Below are 19,758 nucleotides of genomic sequence, written 5' to 3'. Positions count from 1 at the left end.
ACCAGGGGACTGAGTTCAGGCAAGATATTATGTCCTTTTTCCTTTGTAAGATAAATTAAACTGGAGTTTTCCAGTTTACCGTCTGAAGAGAGAACTCCTCATTACCTCAGATGTTTTCTGTTACTTTTCTTAGGAGTTGTCATTGGTTTACATTTAAAGTTTGGAATATTAGGGATTCGTGTACCAACATAGCATAAATGGTATAAAGCTCACACATAACAAATAACTTGCAATGATTTGTACAGGGGGTACAAGAGGATGTTCCCAGACTGATGTAGGATACTTTAAATTAATACAAGTTGTTTTGTTATACTTAATGACTCTTCTCTGGATATGAAGGATAAACCATTACTGAAGCTCATCTATCTATGACTACAATTTCCATATAGACTATTCTGAAGACTTTCCTTAAAAGACCGGTTTGTTGTTGCTCAGAGCCCTTAAGTTCAGTTTAAATTTTGATGAGTTGCCTTGGTGAGTCAAAGTTTAAATTCCTTTATGTATATGTATGCATAGCTAAATGATAAAGGTGTACATGTACAATTAAATGATAAAGGTGTACTAAGTGCTTTTAAAGAGTAGCCTCGCTAAGTAAATACACGTCATAAACAGTAAAACACAAATATTTTTTTATGATGCAATTAACTTGCTCTGAGTCTTGATGTTTGAGAATTCATAAGGGTGGATTTTTTTATGATTTTTTTTCCCATCATAACAACACTTACGTAATCATGAAACCAGATAGCAGGATACCTAAGTCAGAAGTAAAATCTCCAATGGGCTTCTCCAGGCAAAATGACATTTGCCTCTTGTGTAGTGAGAATGCCTAGTCACAAAATTCCTCACAACTATTTTTCAACCTTTTTGTCATTATCACACACATTCAAGATATCAGATCTCTTACTGGAACTAAATACAAAAAAAAAAAAAAAAAAAAAAAAAAAAAAAAAGAAGCTTAGACTTTGTAAATCATTTTCCCTGAAAATATATACATATCCTTTCTCAGGACTGCAAGAAAGCACCACATTCTGCACTCACCATGGGTACCTTTTCTTCGTCTTCGTCCTGCTTCCAAGATATCAGGGAGCAAATTGTCCCTTGGTTTCCAAGAAACTTCATGTACAGTCATATGCATTCAGGAAAATCAGGGAAATATTTACTATAAAATAAAACAAAACAAAACATTTTGCTCTACCAAACTGGCATTTACAGTCCTACTATTTTTTCCCTATATAGAAAGCTGAGGATTAGAATAGGAATAGTTTGAAATAGGCTTCACCTTACTTTTTTGGGCAAGCAAAATTGTGTACTGCTCATGAAATAGATTTAGGCATGCTTTCAGCTTTGCTGTCTGCCATAGTCATTTAGTTAGAATAGGACAACAGTAAGCAAAATTTTCAAATTAAAGCAAGTATGATTCACTATATTTTAAACACATTTTCAAAATTTTGGCTTCATTTTGCCTTTGAGAGAGCTTTCAATGTCACTGTGAACCATGCCTCATTCTTAAGATTTCTCTCTCTCATAAGATGAGGTTTTTGAAACCTGTATAGGCTTCTCAGGTACACTTGAGCTTTATCTAACCTGGATGTAAATTTTGAACAATAAATTTTAACAATAAATTTTTAACAATAGAGGATATGGCTGAATTAGTTCTGTGCCTTGGTACAACACAGACACATGATCTCAAAAAATCTTAATGGCTACATAAATTCAAACACTGCTTCTGTGATCACTGTTCCAAACCTTGCTATTAAAAAAAAGTCCTAAATTCAATACATTTAAATCAACACTTTATAGTTTAAATATAGGATGGTGTTTTAACTACAGAATTTTTCAGCATTCACATCCCAAAAGATTTTCAAAATGATTAATCAATGAATAATTAGACAGTTCTTTCACTCTGATACTGGTAAGAAATAAATATGAATCTTATCTCTTTAAAATGCTTACTTACTTATGTCATCGTATCATCATGTAACAGTCCTGTGGGAAGATTTCTACACTGCAAGGCTTGTCTTTCTACATATTAGATTTTAAGGACCAGATCTTGCAATTTTTTTAACATGTAGATTTAACTCTACAGAGAGAGGAAGTTTCCTGTGGCTCAGTGGGAATGTTCCCATGTACAAAGTCAAGTATGTACAGGTCATTGCACATACCAGAGAGCTAATATAGATGTAGATGGTTGTAGAGTGTGGCTTTTGTTATTCTTTTTAATTTCTTTTTTTTCTGCTTGTCATCATCATCAAGCATATAGTAATTATTAATTTATGCATAGTGTATGTACAAATATATATGAATAGATATAGGTCTGCATGTGTGTATATGCACAATAAACATCAAATGTTCTTATAATATGTCTACAAGTGCCAATGGCATCTTGGCCTGCATCAGAAATAGTGTAGTCAGCAGGACTGGAACAGTGATTGTTCATTTGCACTTGGCACTGGTGACACTACACCTCAAGTACTTTATTCAGTTTTGGGCCTCTCACTACAAGAAGGACATTGAGGTGCTTGAGCATGTATAGAGAATAGCAACGAAGTTGGTGAAGGGACTAGAAAACAAGACTTATGAGGAGTAGCTGAGGGAAGTGGGGTCATTTAGTCTGGAGGAGTCTGAGGAAAGACCTCTGCACTTCCTAGAACTGCCTGAAAGAAGGTTGCAGTGAGGTGGGTGTCAGTCTCCTTTTCTTAGGCGACAAATGATAAGATTTGAGGAAATGGCCTCAAGTTGCACCAGAGGAAGTTTAGAATGGATGTAAGAAAGAACTGCTTTATTAAGAGGGTGGGCAAGCATTGGAACAGGCTGCCTAGGGAAGTAGTGGAGTCCCTATCCACAGAGGTATTTAAGAGACTTGTGAATGTGGCACTAAGAGACATGGTTTAGTGATGGAATTTGCTAGGTCAGGCTAATGGCTGGACTTGATGATCTTAAAGGTCAATTCATCAACCTGCTGGGTTCATTTTCCAGAATAAATGCCAACTTCTTCATTTAGTTAAGTCCCCTACTTGACTAGCCAGGAGAGATTTAAATGTATCCGTTACATTTTTTTGTCCTCCCTAGTTATGCTTCCGTTACACTGAAGGAGTGGTCTCCTCAATAGATCTAAGTGTGGCACAGTCTGTCTTTCATCTTTTCCACCTAAAAGTCTACCTTGAAAGTGGGCTGTGTGTCTGAGCCACCTGCTGGAATTCTGCATGGGGTCTAAAGTGTCCCAGAGGGTGCAGTCAACCCTTACCCAAGAGCAAATTGTGACAGGCAAGTTTGGTCTTCAGTGAGCCTGAAAGAGTTGTCTTCATTGCTTCACTGCTTTCTAAGCCACCCTTTACAGGCAGTTTTAAGACTTATAGCCAACCGGTGAGTCTCAGAGGTGGCTGAAGAAGAGGAAGGACATGCCATTTTTTTTCATAATGAGGTCAGCAATGAAGATCTGAAATCACTTGTTAGTTGTCACAGACTTCTTTCATTTTTCCCAAGCAAGCCCCAAGGGCTTCAAACCACCACTTAAAAGTGATGGAAAAGATCTGGGAAAGTGATAGAAAAGATCTCTTGCACAGGCAAGTGCAGAGGTATCAGCAGAACTGTTCTCAGGATTAAAATTGTGTCCAGGTTGTCTAGATACATAGACTGGCTTGTTTCCCTTCTATCCAAAGGAGTTCTCTCTATCTTTCTCAGTTTATAGGTACCAAATCTAGCATCATGAGAACTATGCATTCTATAAAAATAAATATTGAAAATAACAGTTTAATATTGAAAAGTAATAGAATCATAGCACAACTTAGCTTGGAAGTGATCTCTGAAGATTATCAGTTCATTTGTGACTAACTAGATGAGGTGTCCCAGGGTTCTGTCCAGTCAAGGTCTGAAACGGTTTTCAGTAAAAGAGAACACATCGGTGGGATAACTGTCACAGAAAATTATCCAGTATTCAGCCTGTGAATTTTAAAATATACCTTTGTGATTATTAAATTACACTTTGCCACCACATGGATATGACACTTATCTTTCTCTTTAGATCAGGCAATATGAATGACATCTACATAGTTACTGTGAATTCACATGGCAACATAACTTTTTAAAGTTGTTAGAATAGGCTTGTACCGTCACAGATACCAGAGAAGTCTGATGTATCTATGATGTAATGCACCATGATGTTCAGTGAGGCCTTATGGCCTTCAATTGCAAAGAGAGCTGTCTATTTTTCAGTATGACCTATAGTTCATGTTACGCTTAAAAAGCAAATAAACAAAAGAAAAACTACAGATTCTGCATTAGTATGCATTTGTCCAAATGGGTCTATCATTTGAATCTAGATTAAACTGATTTCAGCGTGAGCTGAAGATACGGCTCATTGAAGTGATCATGTTAGCTGAATGGAGTAGTATGTGTAATAAGCTTCATTTCATCAGGACAGACTTAGCTGAGGTTAGTTTTATAGTCTGGGTGTCCTGGGGTGGTTGTTGTAGAGAATAGGTAGTGAATTTCACTATGAAGTATAAACTTATTGAAATGTTGTATCTTATGTACTGTGAAAGTGGGGATTATTCACGGAAATGGCTCTAGAAAGTAGGTAACTGGTTTGTTCCTTTGGGGCTTTTTACCTTGAAGACCGTTCAGATGGCTTTCTGACACATTACCTCAGTTAGCTCCCCCACAAAGAGATGACATAAACATGAAGAAAGAACCAGATCTTTTCTGATTTTGCCTATTTTCACTCATTAATATGAGTGAATAAAATTTTCAATAGACTGAAATACTTAAATAGCATTTTAGGCTTTATTGAATGATTTAAGAAAGGTCACATAAAAGTTCTTGTGAAGAAGCACCAAATATTGTTCTGAAGGAGAATTTTTATCTCTGAGAGCATAATTATCATTACTTTTCCAGTAAGCAGATCTGAATGGTCAGATACCTGCTACAAAGGTTAAAGAATAGGGCTTCCCCAGTTATGCATTGATTTCTTCAGTCTACCAACAATTTAGATTTATTCAGTGAGTATCTCTGAATTTGGCAACAGCTTTGGATACTACTGATTATGAAATCTGACTTTCTTTTTTTTATGCTAGCAAATCTGAATACATCTTATTTTGGAATTCACCTTGAAATTAAATGCTGTACTAGTCACATCAGAACTGAATGCAGAACTACCTAAAGCTTTGACCAGAGACTCATTAAGAAGGTTTCGATTCTAATGATGTGGGTATTTAGGAAAATGTCTTGCTTCATGTGATCTGAACAGGAAGATCACTTGAAAGCCCAATGTAACTAACCAGAGAAAAAAATAAAGTTGCTACAAGGGGTAAGCTCAGGAATAATAGTATTAGATACTCTGACTATTTTAGACTTCCTGAACTTTCAGCTATTTCTAGCAGGTAAGTTTACAGAATTAGCTGAAACTGCATTTTATTTTAGTGCTTCCACAGGAGAATGAAATTGTAGTCTCAGATATCCTTCTCACTGTTCACATCTAGCTGTGAAATGTAGGCCAGTTTGGTGCATATGCGGGTCATTATTTATGATTATCATCAGATGCAGTCAAGGAAACTCCAGAAGGTGTAGGTTGATTGTGTGTGTACCTAGAGGGTTTTTCACAGGTGATGCTTTTTTCCTTTGCATTCCATAATTTTTTTTCAGATGTGCCACAACCTCACAAAGGGCTCTTTTATATGGAAACCAAACAGAGAGAGGAAAGGGTCCACCACTTAAGATAAAGCTTGAAAATCTGTCCCTGTGTATGCGGTTCACAGCAAACAGTAGTTGAAGCACTCATCCCAAGCCAGAACATATACATGTTCTAGAGCTTTGGTTTTGGTATTTTCTCTCCCTGTAGACCCACCTATTTCCCGTGATAAATTTTGATGCTTATTATTTGTCTCCAAGAGGAAAAACAAACTGTAATAGAAAGTTTCATGAATATTAATTTTAATAGGTTACAGTTACTAGACTACAAAGTACTAAGTAGGTGTTATAATATTAAATGCCTTCTTTAATAGAATAAATATTTTATCAACATGCATGAGATGGGAATTGCTGCATTACTTATACTGCATAATTCAGTCATGAATTTTGTATCTCAAAATTTACATATGACAATAAAATATACTTGCCTTAATACACATAGTTTGAAGACAAACAATTTTAGAAATAATGCACAAGTTTCATACTTTTTATTGAATGTTTTTATTTCAGTTCTCTTCTCTTGAACTTGACATAATAGCTATACTATGAATATGATTGCATAGGAAATTACCACAGCTGTAAGAAAACACGCTTACATCAATGAAAGATCAAAGATCACTCATTTCTAGTTATGTAAAGTTTCCTGGCCTGAATAGTCAAAATATTGGACCTTAAATGTATTAGTTACTAGAATTAAGCACTGTTAATTTTATACCTTTCATTAATAAACTTTTCGTCATAGTTTTCCAACAGGAAAATGTTTAAAACATAATTTGAAATAAATTGCTAAGAGATTAGTGCTATTAAAACAATTAGGTACAGAAAAGATGAATATACAGTGCGTGATAACAGCGCAGATGCAGCAGTCAAAAGTATACAGTAGTCCTCCTTTTCACATGAAAGGACAAAATTATCAGAAATCATCATATATAGTGTACATATTGTATGTATATTAATCAAAAAATGTGCAATAAAATGTAAATAATTTACACATTAATCTAGGTGCATGTGTTTCTAACTTTTTAAATAGTTTCATATGTAAAAACATTGAAATTAAATGTAATGGGCGTTAGGCTAGTAATAAAGATGTATAAGACAAATACTGAATACATAAAGTTCATAATGTATGTGTTTTGTTGTGCTGAGATATTGTTCATTTAAAACAGTGTCATCCTGACATAATGTGGGCTGTGTCTTCCTTACAAAATTCTGGATTAGCAGTGTTTTAAATATCCATCTAAACATTATCCATCAGCTGATCACAAAGTTGCTTTGCATGGAAATGTTCTTTTCAAAAGTAGTTACTTTGTATGAAGTGAAATTTCCTTTAAAAAATAATCAAAACAGTATTATGAAAATGCTTTCAAATATTTAAGGATGTGAATTTGAAGAAGGGAAAGTTGAGACAAGCAATATAAGAAATTGTTGGTGTTGGCAGAATGGAGAGTTTTGCTTAAAATTCCAGATTTAGTCTTTTTCTTCCCACTAATAGCATAAGTATACTTTAAAGCATTGAAAGTTTAAAGTGCTTTCAAATATTTAAAAATTGATACAAATCATAACATTAAGTGCATTGGCAATATTCTTCATAGACAGAGAAAGATGCATACATGCCTGTGGTTAATATTAAAAATACTGAAAATATGCACATTTTAATTTCCTGCACAAATAAGTCACAACATAGTCAAGTTTAAATTCATCTTAAATTATAGTAAAGTCACATTGCAATATGTTGTATATTCAGATGTTATATGATGCTATTACAAATACTTGAATATCAAAATGCTTCCTATTCAGAACTCTAAAAATAGTGTCTATTCAGAACTCTATCAGTTATATGTATATACTCTGTCAATACCAGGTTTACCACCTCACTTACTAAAGTGATAAATAGTCACAGAAATAAAGTTTTGGTCAATATTTATTTTGAGAGATGACAAAGCTCAACTATAATTAGGATGAATGTTGTGTTTATTATTACTCTCAACAATGGAAATAAATTGTTTAGAGAGTTAGTCTAGTAACCTGGTTAGATTGCCTACAGAAGCATTTTTTATGTTGGGCTCTGCAAAAACACATGAAAAGGTAATGAAAAATGAAGGAAAACAACATTTAATGTTAAAAAGCATTCTTTAAAAGGGACTTTCAGATTTTTAACAACATATAATTTTTCGCATACTATTTTCCATTATTATGATTGTTTGGTACAATAGAGAAGCCTGAGGCAGCTTGAAAAAAAATATCTGTTTAATAGGTAAATTCTTCCTTACAATTTAATAGTTTCTTATGTGTCTGTCCATAAACTATTTTAATTTGAGTAATTTTGGGGAGAAAATCCTACTTTCCTTCTTTCTTGTGAAGTGGTCAATCTTGCTTTAGGTAGAGAACTCAGTTTAAAGTTAGTCATCGAGGTACAATTATTTTTCCACAGTTATCTGACTGTTTGACAATGTGTCAGAGTTCACTTCTGCATAGCACTGTACAGAACATATAAATAATATAATATTTGGTTGTTAACACTACATTAGCCAAAAGATGTAACGATACTTTTAATTTTTATTTTGTGAATGTCAGTTGAGCAACATTTTTTTTTCTCAGTTCAGCTTGTTTGAATGATAATTAATAACATTCATCTTATTAACATGGTGTAATTTAATTATACTGTAGCACTTTACAAAATTCTGTTCCATTCAGCAGAATCTTTGAATCCCTTTTTCAGATGACGGTTGCTGCTGGTACGAGCATTGAGAATAACATTCAAAGGACCATATCCTGCCCTAATGTATGTTTTACATATCTTGGATTTTTGTGTAATTTAAATGCAAAACATCCTTATGTGAATTTGATATTTTGTTGCCCACGGGAGCTTGTGCATCTTGAGTTTACTTCATAATATATATTTCAGGGTCACTGAATATTGTACTACAAGTGAGGTCTCAGCCTATAAAAATACTGAACTAGTGTCATTTATCTATACGAGTTGATGGCACTACTGAATAAATACAATGATAATATATTCACAGTTCCTTCTGAATTTACCTTGCTTCTCTCCCAGCTCAATGCTCTTGTCAGTTGAAATGAGTAGAACAGCAGTAGGCAAAATTAGGAAAGCAATGAGAAGCTATATTTATTCTACTTAACCTTGTTCTAAATTGGATTTTAATATGAAGATGTGTAATACTAAATTTGGAAGAAAGGTAATTTTGTTTTTCTTGCTTAAACAAATATATCCCATGATTTAAAACAGAAGAAAGGAAGAGTTACTACTGCTGATGAAAACAGAATAAGAAAACAATTTTTGCTAACAGAAAAAGCAATTTATTCACTTGTAGTATAATAAGTAATATATCACTTTTACTAAATCTGTTCTGAAAATGGAAAGTCATTGAGCCAAAATAGAGCTGTATACATTAATGGGGTAACATAAATAGGAATTTGGGATGTACTGCTGAGAAAATATTTTGACTCTTCATTATATAGAAACCATTTTTTGTCATATAATGTGTTTAGCAATTTACTTTACAGCTAAAAAATATCTTATTTATAGGAGAACTGTCAGAAGGAGATCTGGATAAACATTTCCATCACCTGAAGTTTTTTTGAGATATAAGATATAACCAAAGTACAAGTACTATACAGTTAAGAACTTAGTTCATCCACACTATTTCTGGAAAAGTAAAATAAACACAAACAAATTTTTTTTTTTTTCCTGGAAAGGTTATTCTCCTAAGGGAATATTGAGAAATTCTTTATGTCACAGTATATGAAAATATTGCATCTGACTGCCTGAATCATTACGGATTTCTTGAATGGACCAATACAGTAACTTCTTGACTATGATTTGTACTGCTAGATTCATTTCAGGCTTGCTTATGTGCAGAGGAAAAAAGTCCCTCAATATACAATACATGATTAATCCCCAGTCTCTTCCAGATTTTCAGCACGATTTTAACTTCAGCAGGACAATCTTGACATTTTGGTCTGCAAATAGTACCATTTTTAATGAAAGATAATAATTCACAAGTATGAAAAACTGCAGGATTTCAGATTTAGGTATTTTGGTATGTACCGTTACTTCACAATTGTTTGGGGCATTTTATTTTGTTTTTGAAAATTACATTAAGACAGACTCTAAATAGATGCTTCTTAAAAGAATGACGTAAATCAACAACTCATAGATTACTTTTTCATTCTTCGGATTATGTTCAGTACCACCAAAATCAGTATGGGATTCATTAACTGCTGTTGAACAAGAATGTCCTTATTCCTGCCTTTAGAAATCACAAGAACCAGAATTGTAAACTAATGATCCCTCTCCCCTTTGAAAAGAAAGAAAAAAAAAAAAAAAAAGAGAAAAGAAAAAAAAAAAAAAAAGTAGTTTATTCTCTCTGGACTCCTGTAGTTTTGTTTTGTTTTGTTTTGTTTTTTTTCCTCTAAAAAGAAATATATAAAACTCCATAAGAATGGGAATAAAAATTAGAATTTGTTACATGCTCTTCTAACTGCATCTTCTGATTTTCCTGCCTAAAGTTTAATGTCAAATTTAATGTAGTTGTCTCTGCTCCAGAGAATGTGAAGGCTAGAGTCAGTATCACCTGTCAGCTCTCTGAAAATATCAGTCTTTGTCCATGTACTGAAAAGGGGACCTAAAAGGTCATGTTGGCTTAGACATCTTGCTTATAGGTTATTAAAATTATGTAATACAAACTCCGCTTTCTCAGTTTAACTTGTTACTTACAGCAAAATTTACATCGCTAAACTGTAGCCCTCTAAAAGCCTGGTATGAAATAAGCTATGATACAGCTTCTTTCAATGAAGAAAACAAGGTACACCATTTCAAGAATCATCCCCTTAAAATGGCAGAGGAATTGTGACAGAGTGGTCTTTTTTTCTTAACTTAAGCAGTAGGTTAGGTGAATAGCTTAAACTAGACATTAAGTCTCAAAGCTGAATCTTGGGAAAAAAAGTAATTCCTGTCTGGATAACAGTGAAAAATCTTGCAATCCAATTGGAAGACTGGGCTTCAGTATTTCCCTCTGAATTCTCTCCACAAACTAAAAAGTCTTAAATGCTCTTTAATAAAAAAGTTCACATTCTAGATTTCACTTTTAGTGTGAACACTAAAAATAAAACTTTTCATGCTTAAAACTACTGTTTTTCTCCTGCTGAGAAAATCATTCACAAATGGTGTGAAACAATCTCTTTCAATTGTTATTTACTTACACTCAAAACTATTTTCAATTGGCCACAAGATCTAATATTAGATTCTCATTATATGAATGCATGGAAGCAACCAAATTGTTTACTCTGAAGACCTAATGAGGATATATCATATTTTCTCTATTTCAAAATTTGGAATAATTCTCAATGAAAGTTTATCTTGTGCAGATGATTTTTTATACTTGAATTCTGCAAATTTATTTCCTATTTTATCGGATTTCTGAATTTATAACAAAGCTTCCGGTTCAGAGACAGAATACATTCCTTACCAACATCTACATGTCATCTAAAAGCACATAGCCTGCAGCAAGGATAAAGAGTGGAAATCTGTGCTTACCCCTTCACCCAGCATCTTGCAGGGTACAAAGGGAAGGAGGAACATACTTTACATGTTCTTCTCTTGACACAAGATCTTTCTGGGACACTGTAACAAATACAAAAACAGATCCAGCTTCAGTTTCTAATAAATAGTGTAACTGAAAAGAGTCATCCAAAAAATTCATGAATAATTGCAGTTTTTAATTCATTCCTAAATCCTTTAGTCTCCTGATGTTTGGGAACCATTTATGAAGTCCGTCATTACTAAATAAAGCCCAGTTTCTTAGACTTTTTTGCAAGCACACTTTTATATTAACATATTAATATAGAATATATTGTTCATGAATCATATGTGCTAAAACATGAGAAAAACACTTTATTACACCTAAGTAACATCTATTAATGATATTAACAATTAAACTAAGCAGGTATTTAAATATAAAGAGTGTAGTACATTATTTTGCTTCATAGAAATACACTGCAGAGCTTGCAATAAAACTTAACAACAAAAAGAAACTGCTATATATTCAGATTTGGAAACTCAGAAATTTTGAGGAATTAAGGTGAAATTTTGTGGGCAGTTTTCCACAATGAAAAAATATAATTTCCATGCTGTTGTTCTGTGAAGTTTATACCTCTACAGTCTTCATTACAGGCCTCAATTTACCTTTATTACCACATAAACTTTCTGTATTCTATTTCTCATTATTATAAATTGTTTACATGAGAGAAGCTGAGTGAAGAAATTGGTAGTATAGACAACAGTAATATGCTATTACAGTTTATTCCCTTATCTTGCATATTGTTTAGTAGGATAGTAGGATAGTGAGAGGCACTTAACTCTCTTTCATGCAAGATATGCAAGAAAGATATCATAAACCTTGATCATATCTGTACATATGTACATGTATTATTTTTATATTTTAGTTGTTGAACAATTAATAAATTTGCTGTACACTTTGAAAACAAGAAACTTTTTCTTGATAAGAAGTAATTTCTGTAGATGTGCTTTTAGAGTTCACATGGGTTCTAATATGCCTTGATGGGCATCAGTCATGGATAAAGAGTTATTTAGATGTAACAGTCCGTCATACTCTGATATTTCTATGCCATTACTTGATGATATTTCTATGCCACTACTTGAAACAATGCAAGCTAATGGTCAGAACAAATCCAAGACACTTTGTATGCAGATCCAATTGCTGTAGTTGCGTGACCTTGAGATTCTGCAAAATAGGGGTATTAATACTTCTTTAGAGCTCCTTAATATAAACAGTAAAAAAGTAAACAGCAAAATATGAAAGGTAGGTATTAAGCATTGTGTTTTCTTCATTCAAGGCAGCAGAACTTAAAGGGGGGGGGGAGCTGTTAATGTGCTTTGTATAATAAATTAAAACATCTTTCACTGTATATATTTGAAAACAAAACTAATTATTTTATTTTGAACAAGTACAAAACAATGTACCATTCTGCTACTGTTTCCATGGAAAAGATACATTTGTTCTGTCTAAAGCGATGCACACCTTAAGAATTCTTGACAGAGATTTCACAAGTTTGAAAGTAAATACTTTGGAAACGCAGGGCCTTTAAAATGCCAGCATATGTGATTTGGGCTGCTTTGTTTGGACAGATGTTTTTATTAGTTGTGTAGCTTAATGAGAGTAAATTTGTAACATAAATGTTTTTGACTGTCTTATGGCTTTAGGCAAGATATATGGCATGTATATTTTATACAGAAGTTCTATGTGAAAACAGCAGTTTGCCTATGCTTTATCAAATTCTCCTGCTATGCAGTGTCTTTTAAAATATTCATTCATCAGCAATCTTAAAGCAATCTTAATTCTTTACACTGTTTCTAATGTTTTGAGGGGGATGGTTACAGTGAGGAAGAGAGATGAGAGAAAGCTTTGATAAAATACAGATACCTTAAAATATTCTAAATGAGGATGAAATTGCATTTCCTATGTTTTTTTTTTTTTTTTTTATATAAATAAAGATGTTCATGTGAATAGGCTGAGCATTTTTTCCTTAAGTTTAAGCCCAATGCCTTTATTTTTAGGAAAGATGAAATCTTTTTTTTTTTTTTTTTTTCCTGTCCTGGGAATGTTTCTGAGGTTGAGAGAGGAAAAATAATAATCCAGAACTACTGGGCATAGGAACAAAAAGTCAGAAGCCTAAACATAATTGAAATCTCCAACCTTTATCAGGCAGCTATGAAAGCTCCTTGACCTTTTAGCTGAACACCTTCAGCTCTTTCAGCCCTCACAAGATTCAGGAATTTACCAAAGAGTGGCCTCTTTGGTAAATTTTGTACTCTTGAAGGTACAAACACATTTTATGTGATTGGCACACCTTCAGGTGTCAGACCGCGCTAGCACTCAGATGTGTTACTTTATCCATGGGTAAAAAAAGGGGAAAAAAAAAATATGGATTTCTGTTCTCAAGCTTTTGTCCAAACTCTGTACTTCTGATTTTAGGAGTAACTTCATTAACAAATAAACTTCTAAGCAGAAAAGCAAATTAAATTAGTTCTAATTGCTGATGACAATATTTTTAACATGACACTAATTTTTTGGCTGTCATCTCCCAGTTCCATGCCATAGGGCCAGCAAATTGCACGGTGTAGACCTCTTGTCAGGCAATTAGCTGTCAGATCTGCCATTTGCCCAGCTGTGCCAAGTGTGTTAAATCCAAAGGTAGAAAGAGAGAGTAGCAGTGCACTACAAATGGGGAAATGTGTCACTAGCAAACATGTCTTAGCAACAGCATGCTGTCCTGTTCCTCAAGTGTGTGACCACACACACCCATGGTAACGTTGTTACATGGACAGTGACTGTGTCCCAGCATAGCACTCCAACATGTTTCAGTGCCATTTGGACTGACACAGTTCCAATGCATTGATTCCAATGATGTGAGAGATTAAAAATTGCAAAATGGAAATCAGAAATTAAGAGCTGTAGCACTGTTTACAAGCAATTCACAAGGAACAATGCTCAGATGATATCTGGATTATTCCACATTCTTTTGATTTTTAACATGCACTAGGAACGGACACGATACCATAAGGTTAGATCTGTTACCAACTAAAGCATTCTAATTTATAGTTTACCTGTTGTACCCTGGGAGAGGAAACCACTTAAAAATCAATATAACAATGAACAGTGCATTAAAAAAGTGTTGCCTAGGTTCACAGAAACTGGACACTACTAGATAGCTTTACTGAGCAGGTCCTCAGGTATGATGTACCCAGGACCCTGCCTGTGGTGCCCTGGGAGGCTTCACGTTGTTGTGGGCTGACCTTGACCTCCCCACTGTACATGTGGGCCTCACAGGCTGGCTATCTGCTCCAGCACCTGGAGCACCTCCTCTTCTTCTGACCATACCATTCCCTCCACTGTTTCCTCCTCTTTTTGTTTTCTCCTCCTTTCTTTTTCCCCCTTTATTAAATAGTTTCCCCAAGGTGCCCCCAGCGTGGCTGCTGGGCCCAGATGAGCCCTGTGGTGAGGCCAGTGGAGCTGGCTGGAACCGGCCATGTCTGGCACAGGGCAGCCCTGGCCTCTCCTCACAGAGGCCGCTACAGCCCCCTGACACTGCCAGGGCACCTGCATACAGTTCACCAGTGTAGCCATATACTAAGCATCCCTCATGTACTCAAATCTACAAACAGGTATGAACACTGTCTGTGTCCACCTTATAACCAATGTGAAAATGTCTAGCTTTTAGACATTTAAAGTTAAGTTAAGAGGAGTTAAGAGGACTGGCAAGAGAGCTTGACTCTGCTGCAGCTGCTAGCAGTCTCAGTCATCATCCACTTCTAATAATATCAACTCAGCTTTATTTAGTTTCAATATTCGCATTCACACCATCTTTAATCAAAGTGAAGTTTACATTCTAACATTGTCACATTCCTACCGTTCTTACTGGTCCTAACTAAAAAGGAACCAAACACAAAACCAGAAAAAGGCCAAAACTGTCCCTTTGACCAATCAGACAGTGGAAGAAATTATCCTCAGAAAATGACTAGTGTGCTTCTTAGCAAATATAAGCCTAAATGGATTTAGAAAATCCCTTCAAATGTTTATTTATCTGCTTTTGCCACATGGCTGTCATGTGCTGTGATTTTGTTAACATTTACAATGTGAAGTTACGTTTAATCTATTCAAGGCATAGATAATTGCCACTCACTGTGATCAGTGAAAGTCTGTGGTAAAAAGCTCACTGACTGTCATTTGAGACTAGGATTTGAATTACTTCAGATATCTAGCAGTTTCTTAGACATAATCTTTTGTGTGTATTTGTTTGTTTTAAATAGTGTATTAATGTGCTGATGTTTCACTTAAATGTAAGCATCTGACTAAACATCTTCAGCTCTAATTTTTATAAAAAAGAATTAACTCTGGTTGCTTGTAACCTGATCAGTGCCTCAAATCACAGGCTTATTTTTCCACAAACAATACCACCATTATTTTTTTGCTTTGATTACATGTACATTTTTATAACTACTAAAGATGTTGACTGATTCCTGGAAGTTTAAATAGTCAGTTATTGTGAAAGGAATATTATTCACCATCTACAATATTTCTCAAACCTTCAAAAGCTGAAATTTTCCCGAATTACAGGCAAGACAATAAACAGTAAGTTCATGGAGCATCAGTCCTTTGTACTTCCTTTTAATATTGATGTTCAACAGTTTAGCAGTGTTGTCCTGGTACTAGACCTCCAGAATGTCAAATTGTACATTTATGTGGTGAAGTGTATGAATACAAGGGTTATCTCACAGTTATGCTTCAGGTCTTGAATGGGTCACCATGTCACCCTGTGGCTCTTGTTTGCTGCTCACAGCTGTGATCAAAGCACATTGCTGTTCCCACCTGCCTTGTGTGCCTGGGTGTTCCTCTCCTTAGAAACAATGACCGGAGATACAAACCATGCTGATCTGAGTGGGGATGTGCCTGGGACAATTTAACCCTGCAACTGGAAAAGGTAGTTTTTCACCAGCATAGATGTAGCTGAGATGGATATGGTGCCAGGAATATTTGATTTAAAATAAAATTGGTCTTTAAAACCATTTGGAAATGGTTTCTAAAAATGTAGCTATAATCCATGTAAATGCATCTAAATTCCTCAGAAAGCATTGTATGTTTGTATGTCTGACAGGTAACCAGAGAAATCAGCTGTTTTAATGAGTTAAAACAGTCTTCCTTCAATCTAAATCCCATAATACAAAACTTCTCTCATTTTAATGGACAGTAGCTGCTAGTATTGTGATTACTAGTTGTAGTAATAATGGTAGTTTAGAGTCTGAGAATAAAATAAGAGTTTTGAGGACAATATAACGCCCACAGATGTTCAGGAACCCCAGTCTTAAGATTTGCTTACATGCTTGCTGTTAGAGCTATGCATAGAAGCCAAATTAAAATCATTGTAGTGTCTAAAACAAACACATTTGCCTGACAGCAAATCAAGTTAGAGCTAGGACATCAGTACTGTTCATAATTAACGTTGATCAATGCTGAAACATAATATTGTCATTGAGATCTTCTGGCCTCTCTTGCTTTTGGTGCACAGCTACTGCTTAATAAATCTGGGAGTCTTTCTCTCGCTGCTCTTGTGCCTTACTGGAACTCAGGGAAGGCAGAGGAGGAAGCTCTCTAGAGGGAAAAAATCCCATCCTAGAAAGAAATAAAGATGAGATTGAAAAAGGCAGCCTAGGACTGGAAGGGGAAGCAAAACAATGATGAAACATTAAGCATAGAGTCTGGGAGCAGAAGGACCAGAGACACCAGTGTGAACAGGAGCTGGTGGCTGTGGAGACAGTGAGACAGGCTAATGAGACATAGAGTGGAGAAAGAAGATTTCAATGACGTAGCTCTCCCAGATGAAAGAAATGAAAAATTTTCATGGAACTGTGTCAGTTTTCTCAGGAAAGGAATCATCTAGAGGCTGAGGGAGGCTGGAAGCACGACAGATGTGCCCCCTCAGGAAGTATCTTGAGTTCCAATAGAACAAACTGTAAATGATGGTATAATGGTGGCTTATGTGCACAAAGCACTTCTATAGACAACCTTAATCCTGGTATTGGCACTCTAAATGACACTCTTGCACTCTTCTAAAAGAATTTTACTGTTATTCTGTTTACATACAAATATATTACATTTCAAGTGGCTAGATAGAAATTGTGTTGTAATTGTTTCCTCAGCCAATAGTTCTGGTTTATTAAATCGCTAATAGTTGTCTGCTAAGAAGAAAGAAACATGCCCCAAGAAATAAAAGGAATTATTTTAAAGGTCAGTATTACTTAAGCACTTGTTTCATGCTTTCAGCAGATTGGAGTTAGAAATAATTGGAAAGCATACTGATATTGCGTGTGATGGATCAGAGGAAAAAGCTTACACAAAAGATTATGTTTATGTTCAGTGCCTCAAGGAAGTCATTGACTTGGAAATGCATAAATGCTTTATACAATAATTATTAAATATACATGTAATACTAAGGCAAAGATTAAACTTGATTTCAGTTTCCCAGAGGAGATGCCAAGAAAATAAATAAATAAATAAATAAAATCTATACTATCTATACTGTGAGAACTCTAAGCTATATATCTCAAATATAGCATCTTTATTTTCTTTATCTGAGGGGCCATGATGACACATCATTTAACAAAATTCCTTAAGACAAATTCTCCTGCCAGTGTTACAGTTACATTCTAATGCTGCTGTAGTGCAAAGTAATTTATGTTTACAATAACATGGAAATGGAAATATAATCTGTGGAGTTTTGGTTTAGCCTGACCTTTGAATTGAACCATTGCATTTCAATTCATATGTAGTAAACCTATTAAAGGTTATCTGGGTACTGGTACAGCAAATTTTGAAAGTTTTCTTTTTTCTTTCTCCATTTAAGTTGTTGTTAAATTTAATCTAGGTGAAGAACACAACAAAATTATTTTAGAAGAACTTGTTGCAAGAACATTTGTTTTTCTGATGTTTACTACATACAATTATTATTTGTATGTAAAATATGTGCTTTTTATCTATGCATGTGCACTTCTGTATTCTACATCTTACAGACCCAATGATATCAAATTATTACCATCAACTCTTTTTACTCTCTTATTTCCTATCTTGCATTTTACATTGTAAAAAACGTAATTATACAGTAAAGCATAATTATATGGTAGGGAAAATTGTGAAGAGATGGATGAACTGAAATAAGGGAAATATTTAAAAATTAAACAGAAAGGATAAAAGGAAACATTTATTTAGACAAAAGTGAGCAGAAAATGAGTCTTATGAAAATAATTCTAGAAAGTCCTCCTGTATTCTGCCAAATTCTCTCATAAACATACACTTTTTATTCTAAAGACAAACAATGAACAAATTTTGCTGCTATAACTTCTTGATTTTGATGCATATTGACTTACGTCTTTTTTTTATTATTCTTGCACTTGGACCAGCAAACTGTTTAAGTTTGGGATAAGTTTTACACAGATGGAAAAATAGTAATTTTCAGATCTTAGTTTCTAGGAGATTAAGCTGCAGACTTTTTAAGACTTGTATGATTCTGTCTAAGTTTCTAGAGTAGTGTGAATGTAATTCTGAAAAATGGTTAGCAAATGGTTATCAAAATAAATTTGACATAAAATGAATAACTTTCCTGTTTTAAAAATGCTAATTTTAAAAATATGTTTGAGAAATAACCTTATTTTATTTAAGGTTATTTCTATTTGAGAAATAACCTTATTTTAGTTTACTTTTTATTTTAGCATCCTGAATCAATCAATCAATTTCTAGGTTTATGAACTCATAAGGATCTCCCTGAAGCAAGTTCACTTTGAGAGCGTATTTCTATTTATTCATAAACATACACTCTCATAAACATACACTTTTTATTCTAAAGACAAACAATGAACAAATTTTGCTGCTATAACTTCTTGATTTTGATGCATATTGACTTACGTCTTTTTTTTATTATTCTTGCACTTGGACCAGCAAACTGTTTAAGTTTGGGATAAGTTTTACACAGATGGAAAAATAGTAATTTTCAGATCTTAGTTTCTAGGAGATTAAGCTGCAGACTTTTTAAGACTTGTATGATTCTGTCTAAGTTTCTAGAGTAGTGTGAATGTAATTCTGAAAAACGGTTAGCAAATGGTTATCAAAATAAATTTGACATAAAATGAATAACTTTCCTGTTTTAAAAATGCTAATTTTAAAAATATGTTTGAGAAATAACCTTATTTTAGTTTACTTTTTATTTTAGCATCCTGAATCAATCAATCAATTTCTAGGTTTATGAACTCATAAGGATCTCCCTGAAGCAAGTTCACTTTGAGAGGGTATTTCTATTTATCCGCATGCCTCTGAGGTGTGCTCATTTGTTTTTTTGTTTGTTTGTTTGTTTTTCTGATGAAATAGGCTAAATCTGTATGTAGCAATTATTTAATTGCTGATTTGGTTAAACAACAGTTTTCCTGTCTTCTCTATGGTCAGACCCTCCCACTGAGGATCAAAAACTGTTAACAAAACTCAATTA

General features: G+C 34.1%; 1 protein-coding gene across 5 annotated transcripts in view; it reads left to right on the top strand.

Annotated features, from left to right (window-relative positions):
* PPFIA2 (PTPRF interacting protein alpha 2) overlaps positions 1–19,758 on the top strand; it is a gene marked incomplete at both ends in the record, with an annotated part of 310,363 nt that overhangs the window by 153,733 nt on the left and 136,872 nt on the right. For 2 of the 5 annotated variants that reach the window (XM_084305872.1, XM_084305871.1), the window contains one exon: positions 8,405–8,467. The exons of 2 other annotated variants lie outside the window; for them this stretch is intronic. In XM_084305872.1, the coding sequence (XP_084161998.1) occupies positions 8,405–8,467 (63 nt within the window). Of the gene's footprint in view, positions 1–8,404; positions 8,522–19,758 lie in introns of all 5 variants that reach the window. One more of the 5 variants, XM_084305870.1, reaches the window with a different exon arrangement.

This window comes from Netta rufina (assembly GCF_964035555.1).
Source record: "Netta rufina genome assembly, chromosome: 1".
In the NCBI taxonomy this organism is placed as follows: domain Eukaryota; kingdom Metazoa; phylum Chordata; class Aves; order Anseriformes; family Anatidae; genus Netta; species Netta rufina.
Note: the sequence above shows the minus strand (reverse complement) of the source record. Positions and strands in the feature narration are given on the sequence as shown.